At 34.4% G+C, this 12,808-nt stretch overlaps 1 protein-coding gene across 1 annotated transcript in view; it reads left to right on the forward strand.

The window, feature by feature from the left end:
• RPS6KA6 (ribosomal protein S6 kinase A6) overlaps positions 1-12,808 on the forward strand; it is a 187,555-nt gene that overhangs the window by 121,915 nt on the left and 52,832 nt on the right. The window contains exons 7-9 of the mRNA XM_082715992.1: positions 10,242-10,348; positions 10,657-10,694; positions 11,955-11,981. Of these exons, the coding sequence (XP_082572118.1) occupies positions 10,242-10,348; positions 10,657-10,694; positions 11,955-11,981 (172 nt within the window). The remainder of the gene's footprint in view (positions 1-10,241; positions 10,349-10,656; positions 10,695-11,954; positions 11,982-12,808) is intronic.

Genomic DNA, 12,808 nt, shown 5'->3' on the forward strand with positions numbered 1-12,808 from the left:
TATACTCTATCCTGTGAATTCTAACTTCTTGTCTCCCCAGCCTCTCATTAACTCAGGAAGTCTTACAGGCTTTGCCTGAAAGGGCCTCCTTACACAGCTGCTTAGAAACTCTAGATAGTAAGGTAGGACAGCTGTAGGGCTTACCTTGTTTGTTTCCCATTTTTCACTATTCATTGTCCTTTGTTGACTGATGGCTAATATCTTGAAAAGTGTCATTTCATAGCTTTTGTACTGTATTTTAGTTGTTTCAGGCAGAAAATGTGTACTGTCCTTGTCTACTTCATGTTGTCTTAAAATGGTAGTCTGGGAATAGCATTTTAATTGGGTGATAGTGTTTCAACATCTCACTTCCAGAATTACGATGTTGAGTGTGGGAGAAGTATTATTGATTCCCAGAGCTCTGGAACATGCTGTGAAAAAGGAACTATATGCTAGCCAGTGCTTACGTGGCTAAGGTCTCTGGCTTGTATCTGTCTACATCCAGTGCAGTACATGCCATGCATGAACATAGACTGTGATCTTAGTATTTTTTTTTATTACAGAACAGAATTCAGTTTATGGTAGAGTCTATTTCAGACTCCTTTCCAATGATGGTTTTAAAGGACCTTGTTAAAAGCTGCACTCAAGACACCAAATGGCAACAGTAAAAGGCTCCAAAATTCATGATTTCTTGTGTTATACTGTAGAAGTTTTAAGAATGTGTTTGAAAAATGTTTACTTGTAGTCATTTCTAATTTTCTTTTAAACTCTTCAAACCTTCATGTTTGATGTGGGACTGTCTAAACCCATACTAGCACAGAGATGCAGTCAGTAAGTTTTGATTCCTAAGTCGGGAATGTTAGGTAAGAGCAAGCATTTTAAATGAATTTCCCAAAAGACATTAAGTTAGTATATTCATTGAACAGGCTTTTAGAAAATTATTTCTTACTTCCATAGACAGCTTATTAATAAGAAATTGTTGTTTGGTTATACTTCACTTGTGTATAGAAAAAAGACAATTATGTCATCCAAACTGAGGTCATATTCTTCATGCCTTAGTAAAAGACTTTAAAACGTATATTTTTGTGTGGGTTAAAGAATATTATACTGTATGTCATATATATTTCAAAGGGAACAGTACCTCTCCAGATGGCTCTCCCACAAACACCTCCCACCAAAAAAGCCATGTTTTACCTTGCTAATATTAAGAAAATATATCTGGATGAATGGCTGATAATTATAAAGCCACCAGTTTTCCCAGAAATAATTTGCAGGTTTAAAAGTTTTTTTTTTTTTTCCAGAGGGGAGGAGCAAGATGGCAGAGGAGTAGGAGACCTAAATTCCATCTGATCTCAGGATTTCAGCTAGATAGTTATCAAAACATTCTGAACACCTACAAACTCAACAGGAGATAGAAAAGAAGAATAGCAGCAATTCTATGAACAGAAAAGCAACTACATTCTGGAAGTGAATATTTTTCTGGGGTTGTTGTTACTGTTTTAGTATTTTGTTCTCTCATTCATCTATTCTTCTCTGGATAAAATGATAACGTGGAAAAACTCAGGCCCCCCAAAAAAGAACGAGAGGCAGTACTGACTGCTAGGGACCTAATCAATATGGACATTAATAAGGTGTCACAACTAACGTTCAGAATGATGACTATAAATATGCTAGCTTGGCCTGAAAAAAGCATGGAAGGTACTAGGGAATCCCTTTTTGGAGAAATAAAAGAACTAAAATCTAACCAAGTTGAAATAAAAAAAAGCTATTAGTGAGGTGTAATAAAAAAGAGAGGCTCTATACCTAGGAATAAACCTAACCAAAGAGACACAGAATCTATACTCAGAAAACTCTAAAGTACTCATGAAAGAAATTGAGGAAGACACAAAGAAATGCAAAAATGTCCCATGCTCCTGGATTGGAATTATAAATATTGTGAAAATGTCTATGCTACCTAAAGCAATGTACATATTTAATGCAGTTCCTATCAAAGTACCATCCATCTTTTTCAAAGAAATGGAACAAATAATGCTAAAATTTATATGGAACCAGAAAAGACCTCGAATAGCCAAAGGGATATTGAAAAAGAAAGCCAACGTTGGTGGCATCACAATTCCGGACTTCAAGCTCTATTACAAAGCTGTCATCATCAAGACAGCATGGTACTGGCACAAAAACAGACACATAGATCAATGGAACAGAATAGAGAGCCCAGAAATAGACCCTCAACTCTATGGTCAACTCATCTTCGACAAAGCAGGAAAGAATGTCCAATGGAAAAAAGACAGCCTCTTCAATAAATGGTGCTGGGAAAATTGGACAGCCACATGCAGAAAAATGAAATTGGACCATTTCCTTACACCACACACAAGAATAGACTCCAAATGGATGAAGGACCTCAATGTGAGAAAGGAATCCATCCAAATCCTTGAGGAGAACACAGGTAGCAACCTCTTCGACCTCAGCCGTAGCAACATCTTCCTAGGAACTTCGCCAAAGGCAAGGGAAGCAAGGGCAAAAATGAACTATTGGGATTTCATCAAGATCAAAAGCTTTTGCACAGCAAAGGAAACACTTAACAAATTCAAAAGACAACTGACAGAATGGGAGAAGATATTTGCAAACGACATATCAGATAAAGGACCAGTGTCCAAAATCTATAAAGAACTTAGCAAACTCAACACCAAAGAACAAATAATTCAATCAAGAAATGGGCAGAGGACATGAACAGACATTTCTGCAAAGAAGACATCCAAATGGCCAACAGACACATGAAAAAGTGCTCCATATCACTCGGCATCAGGGAAATACAAATCAAAACCACAATGAGATATCCCCTCACACCAGTCAGAATGGCTAAAATCAACAAGTCAGGAAATGACAGATGCTGGCGAGGATGCGGAGAAAGGGGAACCCTCCTACACTGTTGGTGGGAATGCAAGCTGGTGCAGCCACTCTGGAAAACAGCATGGAGGTTCCTCAAAATGTTGAAAATAGAACTGCCCTATGACCCAGCAATTGCACTACTGGGTATTTACCCTAAAGATACAAACGTAGTGAGTGATCGAAGGGGCACGTGCACCCGAATGTTTATAGCAGCAATGTCCACAGTAGCCAAACTATGGAAAGAACCTAGATGCCATCGACAGATGAATGGATCAAGAAGATGTGGTATATATACACAATGGAATACTATGCAGCCATCAAAAGAAATGAAGTCTTGCCATTTGTGACAACATGGATGGAACTAGAGCGTATCATGCTTAGCGAAATAAGTCAAGCAGAGAAAGACAACTATCATATGATCTCCCTGATATGAGGAAGTGGTGATGCAACATGGGGGCTTAAGTGGGTAGGAGAAGAATCAATGAAACAAGATGGGATTGGGAGGGAGACAAACCATAAGTGACTCTTAATCTCACAAAACAAACTGAGGGTTGCTCGGGGGAGGGGGGTTGGGAGAAGGGGGGTGGGGTTATGGACATTGGGGAGGGTATGTGCTTTGGTGAGTGCTGTGAAGTGTGTAAACCTGGCAAATCACATACCTGTACCCCTGGGGATAAAAATATATTTTTATAAAAAATTAAAAAAAAACAAAACAGAGGCTCTAACTGCTAAGATAAATGGGGCAGAAGAGAGAATTAGTGATATAGAAGACCAAATCATGGCAAATAAAGAAGCTGAGAAAAAGAGAGATAACAACTACTGGACCATGAAGGAAGAATTCAAGAGATGAGTGATACCATAAAAAGAAACAATATTCGAATAATTGGATCCCAGATATAGAAGAAGAAGAAGAGATGGGGCAGAAGGTATATTGGAGCAAATTATAGCAGGAATTTTGTTAATTTGGCATAAGGAACAAGCATCAAAATCCAGGAAGCACAAAGAATCCCCATCAAAATAAATAAAAATAGGTCAACACCCCATCATCTAATAGTAAAACTTAAAAGTTTCAGAGACAAAGAGAAAATCCTGAAAGCAGCTTGGGACAAGAGGTCTGTAACGTACAACAGTAGAAATATTAGGTTGGCAGCAGAACTACCCACAGAGACCTGGAAGGCCAGAAAGGACTGTCATGGTATATTCAGAGTACTAAACAGGAAAAATATGCAGAAAAAAAAGTATATCCAGCTGGGCTGTCACTGAAAATAGTAGGAGAGATTAAAAAGCTTCCAGGACAAACAATAACTAAAAGAATTTGTAAACACCAAACCAGCCATATAGGAAATATTGAAAGAGGTCCTCGAAGCAAAGAGAGAGCCTAAAAGAAACAGACCAGAAAGGAACAGAGACAATATACAGTAACAGTGACCTTATAGGCAATACAATGACACTAAATTCATATCTTTCAGTAGTTACTATGAATGTAAATGGACTAAATGCCTCAGTGAAAAGTCACAGCATTAAAAAAAAAAAGATCCATTGATATGCTGTCTGCAAGAAAAACTCATTTTAGACCCAAAGTCACCTCCAGATTTAAAGTTAGGGGGTGGAAAACAATTTACCATGCTAATGGACGTCATAAGAAAGCTGGGGTGGCAGTCCTTGTAACTGTCAAATTAGATTTTAAGCCAAAGACTATAATAAGAGATGGGGAAGGATGCTATACCATACTTAATGGGTCTGTCCAACAAGCAGATCTAACAATTTTAAATATCTATTCCCCTAACATGCAAGCAGACAATTTTATAAACCAATTAATAACAAAATCAAAGAAACACATTGAAAATAATACAATAATAGTAGGGGACTGTAACACCCCCCTCACTGAAATGTACAGATCATCTAAACAAAAGATGCACAAGGAAATAAAGGCTTTAAATGGCACACTGGACCAGATGGACATCACAGATATATTCAGAACTTTCCATCCCAAAACAAGAAAATACACATTCTAATCTAGTGCATATGGAACATTCTCCAGAACTGATCACATCCTGGGTCACAAATCAGGTCTCAACCAGTACCAAAAGATTGGGATCATTCCCTACATATTTTCAGATCACCACAGTTTGAAACTAGAACTCAACCATAAGAGGAAAGTTGGAAAGAACTCAAATACATGGATGCTAAAGAGCATCCTACTAAAGAATGAATGGGTCAACCAAGAAATTAAATAAGTTTCAAAAAAATAATGGAAACAAATGAAAATGGAAACACAACTGTTCCAAATCTTTGGGACACAGCAAAGGCAGTCCTGAGAGGTAAGTATATAGCAATACAAACCTTTCTCAAGAAACAAGAATGATCTCAGATACACAACCTAACCCTACATCTAAAGGAGCTGGAGAAGAACAAAGAAAGCCTAAACCCAGCAGAAGAAGAGAAATAATAAAGATCAGAGCAGAAATCAATGCACTAGAAACCAAAAGAACAGTAGAACAAATCAACAGAACTAGGAGCTGCATCTCTGAAAGAATGAATAAGATTGATAAACCCCTGGTCAGACTTATGAGAAAGAAAAGTGAAAGGACCCAAATTAATGAAATCATGAATGAAAGAGGAGAGATCACAACCAACAGCAAGGAAACACAGACAATTATAAGAAAACATGATTAATTATATGACAACAATTTAGGCAATCTGAAAAGTATAGAACATTCATGAAAGAAATTGAGGAAGACAATAAGAAATGGAAAAAATATTCCATGCTCATGGATTGGAAGAACAAATATTGTGAAAATATGTATGCTACCTATAGTAATCTCCACATTTAATGCAATCCCTATCAAAATACCATCAATTTTTTTCAAAGAAGTGGAAACAAATAATCCTAAAATTTATATGGAACCAAAAAAGACCCTGAATAACCAGAGGAATGTTGAAAAAGAAAACCAAAGTTAGCAGCATCACAATTCCAGACTTCAAGCTCTATTACAAAGGTATAATCATCAAGACAGTATGGTACCAGCACAAAAACAGACACATAGATCATTGGATCAGAATAGAGAGCCCACTAGATTAGCTTAGAGTCAACTAATCTTCGACAAAGCAGGAAAATAATGTCCAGTGGAAAAAGACCATCTCTTCAGCAAATGGTGTTGGGAGAATTGGACAGCCACATGCAGAAGAATGAAACTGGACCATTTCCTTACACCACACACAAAATGGACTCAAAATTGATGAAAGACCTCAGTGTGAGACAGGAATCTACCAACATCCTAGAGGAAAACACAGGCAGCAACCTCTTTGACCTCAGCTGCATCAACTTCTTCCTAGAAACATTGCCAAAGGCAAGGGAAGCAAGGGCAAAAATGAACTATTGGGACTTCATCAAAAGCTTTTGCACAGCAAAGGAAACAGTCAACAAAACCAAAATACAACTGACAGAATGGGAGAAGATATTTGCAAATGACATATCAGATAAAGGGCTAGTATCCAAAATCTAGAAAGAACTTATCAAACTCAATGCCTAAAGAATAAATAATCTGATCAAGAAATGTGCAGCGGACATGATCAGACATTTCCCCAAAGAAAACATCCAGATGGCCAACAGACACATGAAAAAATGCTCCACATCACCCAACATCAGGGAAATATAAATCAAAACCACAATGAACTACCACCTCACACCAGTCAGAATGGCTAAAATTAACAAGTCAGGAAACAACAGATGCTGGTGAGGATGCAGAGAAAGGGCAAATATCCTACCTGTTGGTGGTAGTGCAAGCTGGTGCAGCCACTCTGGAAGACAGCATGAAGGTTCCTCAAAAAGTTAAAAATAGAGCTACCCTATGACCCAGCAATCACACTTTTGGGTATTTACCCTAAAGATACAAATGTAGTGATCTGAAGGGACATCTGCACCTAAATTTTTATAGCAGCAATGTCCACAATAGCCAAACTATGGAAAGAAACTAGATGTCCATCAACAGATGAATGGGTAAAGAAGATGTAGTGTGTGTGTGTGTGTGTGTGTGTGTGTGTGTGTGTGTGTGTACAATGGAATACTATGCAGCCACCAAAAGAAATGAAATCTTGCCATTTGCAATGCTGTGGATGGAACTAGAGGGTATTATGCTGAGCAAAATATGTCAATCATAGAAAGACAATTATCATATGATCTCCCTGATATAAGAAATTTGAGAAAAAAGATAGAGGATCATAGGGGAAGGGAGGGGAAAAAAATGAAACAAGATGAAGCCAGAGAGGGAGACAAACAATGGAAGAGACTCTTCATCTCAGGAAACAAACTGAGGGTTGCTGGAGGGGGCACTGGGAAGGATGGGGTGGCTGAATGATACACTTTGGAGAGGGTATGTGCTATGGTGAGTGCTGCGAATTGTGTTAAGACTGATGAGTCACAGACCTGTACCCCAAAACAAATAATACATTCTATGTTAATAAAAAAATTGGTTTTTCCAATAAAGTCCCCAATAGGAATTTTTGTTTGTTTGAATGTGACAGAATAATTGTACCAGCTTATCTAGAAAAGTAAACAAATAAAAAAAAACTAATACATTTTGAGAATAACACCCTTTTCTTACCCTACCTCTTGTTTAAAACTTGTAAAACTGCTGCTATAAGCCGAACATTATAATATCAACACAGGATTAGACACACACTGTAAATCCTCCAAATATTCACGTATATATGACTTACTATATGTTATTATGATAAAGGATGAATCGCAAGTTAATGTCAGAGATTGATTGTTCAGTCAATGGTATATGATACATTGGTTAGATATTTCAGAAAAAGATCATTTAAAATTTTCATCTCTACCATACAAAGATACATTTTACTTAAGAGTTAAATCTGGAAAACAGTTGTCCTAATAGAACATGCAGCCAAATGTGTTGTTGACCACTTAATGGAGGTTTCTCCTTAATCGTTAAAATAATGAAGGAAAATCATACAGAAAGGATACATAAATTTGACAGCATAAAATTAATAATTCCTGAATGTCAAAAACAAGCACAGAATGGTGAAAATATTTACAAGTAATGTGATGGAGAACTGACATTTTTAAAATTTGAGGTACTTGTACTGATTGAAAAAAAAAACACAGTAAGTAAATAATGGAAAATAAGCAAAAACATTACTGAGAATTCACTTACAAAATAGAAAGGCCTAAAGGACATGGAAAATGTTTTAGTCTAGATAACAAAATTTAATTTAAAATGATTGGTGGTTGTGTAAGACTCATGAGTTACAGACCTGTACCCCTGAAACAAATAATACATTATATGTTAATTTAAAAAAATAAACAATTGGTGGCCTTCTTCTGTATCAAATTTTTAAAAAATTTTTGAAGAGTGCTATTGTGGATTTGGTAAGACAAATGCTTTCATAAATTGCTGATGGGAGTAGAGATTATTGTAAAATTTTTGGAAAATAGTTTTATTCTATATGTCAAAATCTTGGACGGTTTATTTTCAGAGACCCAGTATTTCCTGTTTCATTTCTTAAAAATCCTTTTTGTGGAAATAATCATAAATATAAATAACACATATGCATATTACAGAGTTATTTAAAATAATGAAAAACTGAAAGTAATCCAAATGAACACTTAGGTAAATTAGTATATTAGTATTGTGCAGCTACTGAAAACTGTGAATAAATTTTAAAGATATGGCAGAATGCTTATGTTACAATATTAAGTGGGGGAAAAAGGAAGCCACTGAAATAATATATACACTGTGATCTTAAATATGCTAAAACACACATGCATTCATACATACATAAATTATTTGAAGACCAGACAACAAAAGACTAGCAATGCTTACCTTACCAGGTGCTAGTGTTTAGATGCTGTTCTTTCATGGGTTCATTGGTGATAGGATGATTAGTAAATAGGAACACATTAATAGTAGTGAAACAAAATAAGCTGAAACATAACATATGGTGGAAGTGGCTTCTGTGGAAGAGGTAGTTCTTAAAGATAAGTATTCCTGAATTCAAATTGTAGGCCTGCTTCTTATAAGCTATATTATTCTAGCTATTCTGATTCTGAGTCACTTTCTCTAGAAGTAAGGTAGTGATAATATATATACCTCAGAGTGTTGTTTGAAAGGTTGTAGTAACATAATAACTGTAAAGTTACTGGCACATAATTTCTACTTAGTGAGTTTCTTATTTGTGTCTATTACGAGGCTTTTCACAGAGACAGCTTCATAACAAAATAATATGCTTGCCATAAAACTGTAACCTGGGACACCAGGTGGCTCAGTCGGTTAAGCCTCTGCCTTTGGCTCAGGTCATAATCCCAGGGTTCTGGGATCAAGTCCCGCATCGGACTCCTTGTTCGGCAGGGAGCCTGCTTCTCTCTCCGGCTCTGCCTGCCACTCTGCCTGCTTGTGTGTGTGCTCTGTCTGTCTGTCTGTCTCTCTCTCTCTCTGACAAACAAATAAATAAATAAAATCCTTAAAAAACACTATAACCTGGGCAAAGCTGCTTCTTCAGAGTTAGAAAGATTTTTGTTTAGGATTTATGTGTTAGGTTTAAATGAAAATTTTGATTAGTCTTTCTGAGAAGTTAAATAAGTAACAAATATTTTTATTTTTAATAAGGTATCAAGTGAAAATTATGTTTTTATAACTTTACCATTATAATATTCAAATGAACTCCCTGAAATTTAGATAAGGTATGATCTTTGTTTTTCTATAGCTTATTTAAAAAAGCAGGTAGAGTTTCAAAATTTATCTTTAACTGCTCATTCTCTGCAAGTTTACTAGTAACCAGAGTCTGTATTATGTAATTGAAGGGCCATAATTCTAAATGGGAAAGTCAGTTATAAGGTTTAATCATATTTCATTCAAATTTTGAGCTTTCCTAATAATTCACATATTTTTGTAGTGAAAATAATCCATTTCTAGACAAGTTATTTGTTTTGCCCATCAGAAGCCTTTGATAAGTCCTAAAAATTATATCCAATGGAAAAAAATACCTCTAATGGTTGAGTAGTGCCTAATTTTCTGTGTAAATTTAACACTCACTTATGAATGAATATAGACATAAACCTATAATAAGTATACCTCATGGTTACACACATAGTTTTTTATAGTTTACAATGCTTTTTTTCACATAAGCTATTTTGACTCTTCAGTGTAGAAGATATGTAAATTCCATAAAATGTTTTAGGAAAATTTACATTAAAATAGTTAATATTGAAGGAATGGATTCTTAAAGAGTTTCGTTTCATCTATCTACTTCTTTTTTTACCTACCTAGTTTTGTCTGTTTACTGGTTTTTTAATGACATAAATTTTAAAAGTCAATATTGAAACAAGGATCAAATGTTAAATTATTGTATTCTAGGTTCTGTTTACAGAGGAAGATGTGAAATTCTACCTTGCAGAACTGGCCCTTGCTTTGGATCATCTGCACCAATTAGGAATTGTATATAGAGACCTGAAGCCAGAAAAGTAAAGCTATATTCTCCTTATAAATCCCTGTTACCAGTACTTCTGTAACTACTTTTTTCTCCATTAAGTCTTTTATTTAAAAAGTATATGAAAATATGAGCTATACAGTTTTATGAAACTTACTTGTGAAAAGTAATCTATATGTCATACTCATTGATTTTATTTTCCCATTGATTTTAAATTAATCATTTACATGTTTTCAAGTATATCAAATAAATATTATTTTAAAGTATATGATGACTTTTGTGTAAATGCTTTATATAAAAATATTTTATTCCATCTTCTTGTATATGAATTTTGATTTACAGCATTCTGCTTGATGAAATAGGACATATCAAGTTAACAGGTATGCAAACTTCCTTATTTTACCCTAAGCCCATTTGATATTTTTCTATAATATATATTTGTCTAAGCCTGTTTTCTTTTTTCCTTGACTTGCATTTTATTCATCTCTTTAGTGAACTAGAATTCATATAAAAGATAAGTAAGATAACTCTCAATATGTCCTAATTGTAATGCCAAAAAATTATATACCAGAGAGTTACTATCCTGATTAACAAATGACATTTGGCTTTCTAGATAAACATACATCATCTTAGTTTAGTCCAGACTGAAAGATTTATCATAAGTAGTTATCACATTTGAAATATAGTGAACTATAAACTTTTAAACCAAGTGTTTCGGAATCAGAGGTTCATTTTTTTATTTGTGAAAATGTTCTATTTTTCTTTATTTTGAATATTGTTGGTTTACTATAACACAAGGTCCTAATCCTCATAGGATTCTTAAGTGTAAAATATCTTTATTATACCATTTTTAAAAACTTATTTTTAAATAATTATAGACTCACAATAAGTTGCAAAAATAGTACTGAGAGGTCTTGTCTACCCATCACCCAGCTTTCCCTAATGGTGACATCTTATAAACTATAGTGTATTATCAAACCCCAGAAATTGATATGTATAGTACAACTCACTGGACCATATACTTGGATTTCACTAGTTTTGCATGCATTTTTTTTGTTTGTGTATAATTCTGTGACTTTTTATCACATGTACAGATTTGAATATCACCACCACAAATCAATATACAAAACTGTTTCACAACTACAAAAGAACTCTGTTGTGCTACCCAGTTACAGTCTCTTGTGCTGCCCATTTTTTACAATCATGCCCTCTCCCACCTCCCCTAACTCCTGGCAAAGACTAATCTATTCTACATCTCTAGTTTTGTTATGTTGAGAATATGATATAAATAGAACCATACAGTACCCATCCTAGGCATTTGTCCTAGAGAAATTAAAACTTATGTCCACATAGAAACCTATACATGAATTTTCATAGCAGCTCTATTTATAATAGCCCAAGACTGGAAATGTCCCAAATGTCCTTCAAAGAATGCATGGATAAACAAACTGATACAATCATACAATGGAATACTGCCCAGCAGTAAAAAGGACAGAATTCTTGATATATGCAGCAACTTGGATGGATTCAAGGGCATTATGCTGAGTGAGCCAATCTCAAAAGGTTTCTTATGTTATAAATAGATAGTAAAATCTTTATTTAATTATCAGAATGTTAAAATGAAGATGTGGTCTTTACAGAGAATTTTGGACCAGTACACATTAAAGGTAAGTTGCTTTAAATTCCTAAGTATACTACTTCAATGTAAAAATAAAGTATAAAGTTGTTAACTTGAAAGCTCAGGCAAATGTGACAAAGTTCAAATAAAGTTTAGTAAATCTTTTTGAGTCACAGCTTGCTTCTCTTTTTCATATATAAAGGAAGCAACATAGGTTTAAAGGGATTATAAAAGGATAAGAAAAGAAAAAATAATAGGAAGAGAGAACAGTAGAATTTTAAGATTTTATATATTGTATAATTTTTATCTTACAGCAATCAAGTTTCAGTTGCAAAGCTAATTAGAATTTAATTCTTTTCATTTGTAAAAATAAATTATACCTGTTTTGTCAGGGGTTAAGGAAGGGAGGTGGGGAAAAAGTAGAGTAAATCCTACCTATATTCTTTTCTACAGTAAGATTAATTGGGGGAATAATTATGTCAAATTGCTTTATATTTAGTCTTATATTGTAAATTCTGCTTTTATAGCTTTTGGACTAAAACTAGCTGAGGAGGAAGGATTAATTAGAATAAATGTAAACTTAAAAGCAAAGGACAGATGCTTATAACAGGAAGAAAATGTGATACATACATATATATAAATATATATATATATATATAAACACACACATGCATACATATATATAAACAATCTATTTTCCTTAAAATGATGTAAATATTTCTTTAAAGAAACTATACAATAGTAAATATTAGTAATTTACACTGTTTTATAATTATAGCCTAATTCAAAGTTGTGTAATGAGTAATAAACGTATGGATTTAATCTCAAACCATTCCTGTAATGTCAGTTAAAGTGTCACTATTCACGGCAAATATT

This window comes from Mustela nivalis, assembly GCF_964662115.1.
Source record: "Mustela nivalis genome assembly, chromosome: X".
Lineage (NCBI taxonomy): Eukaryota > Metazoa > Chordata > Mammalia > Carnivora > Mustelidae > Mustela > Mustela nivalis.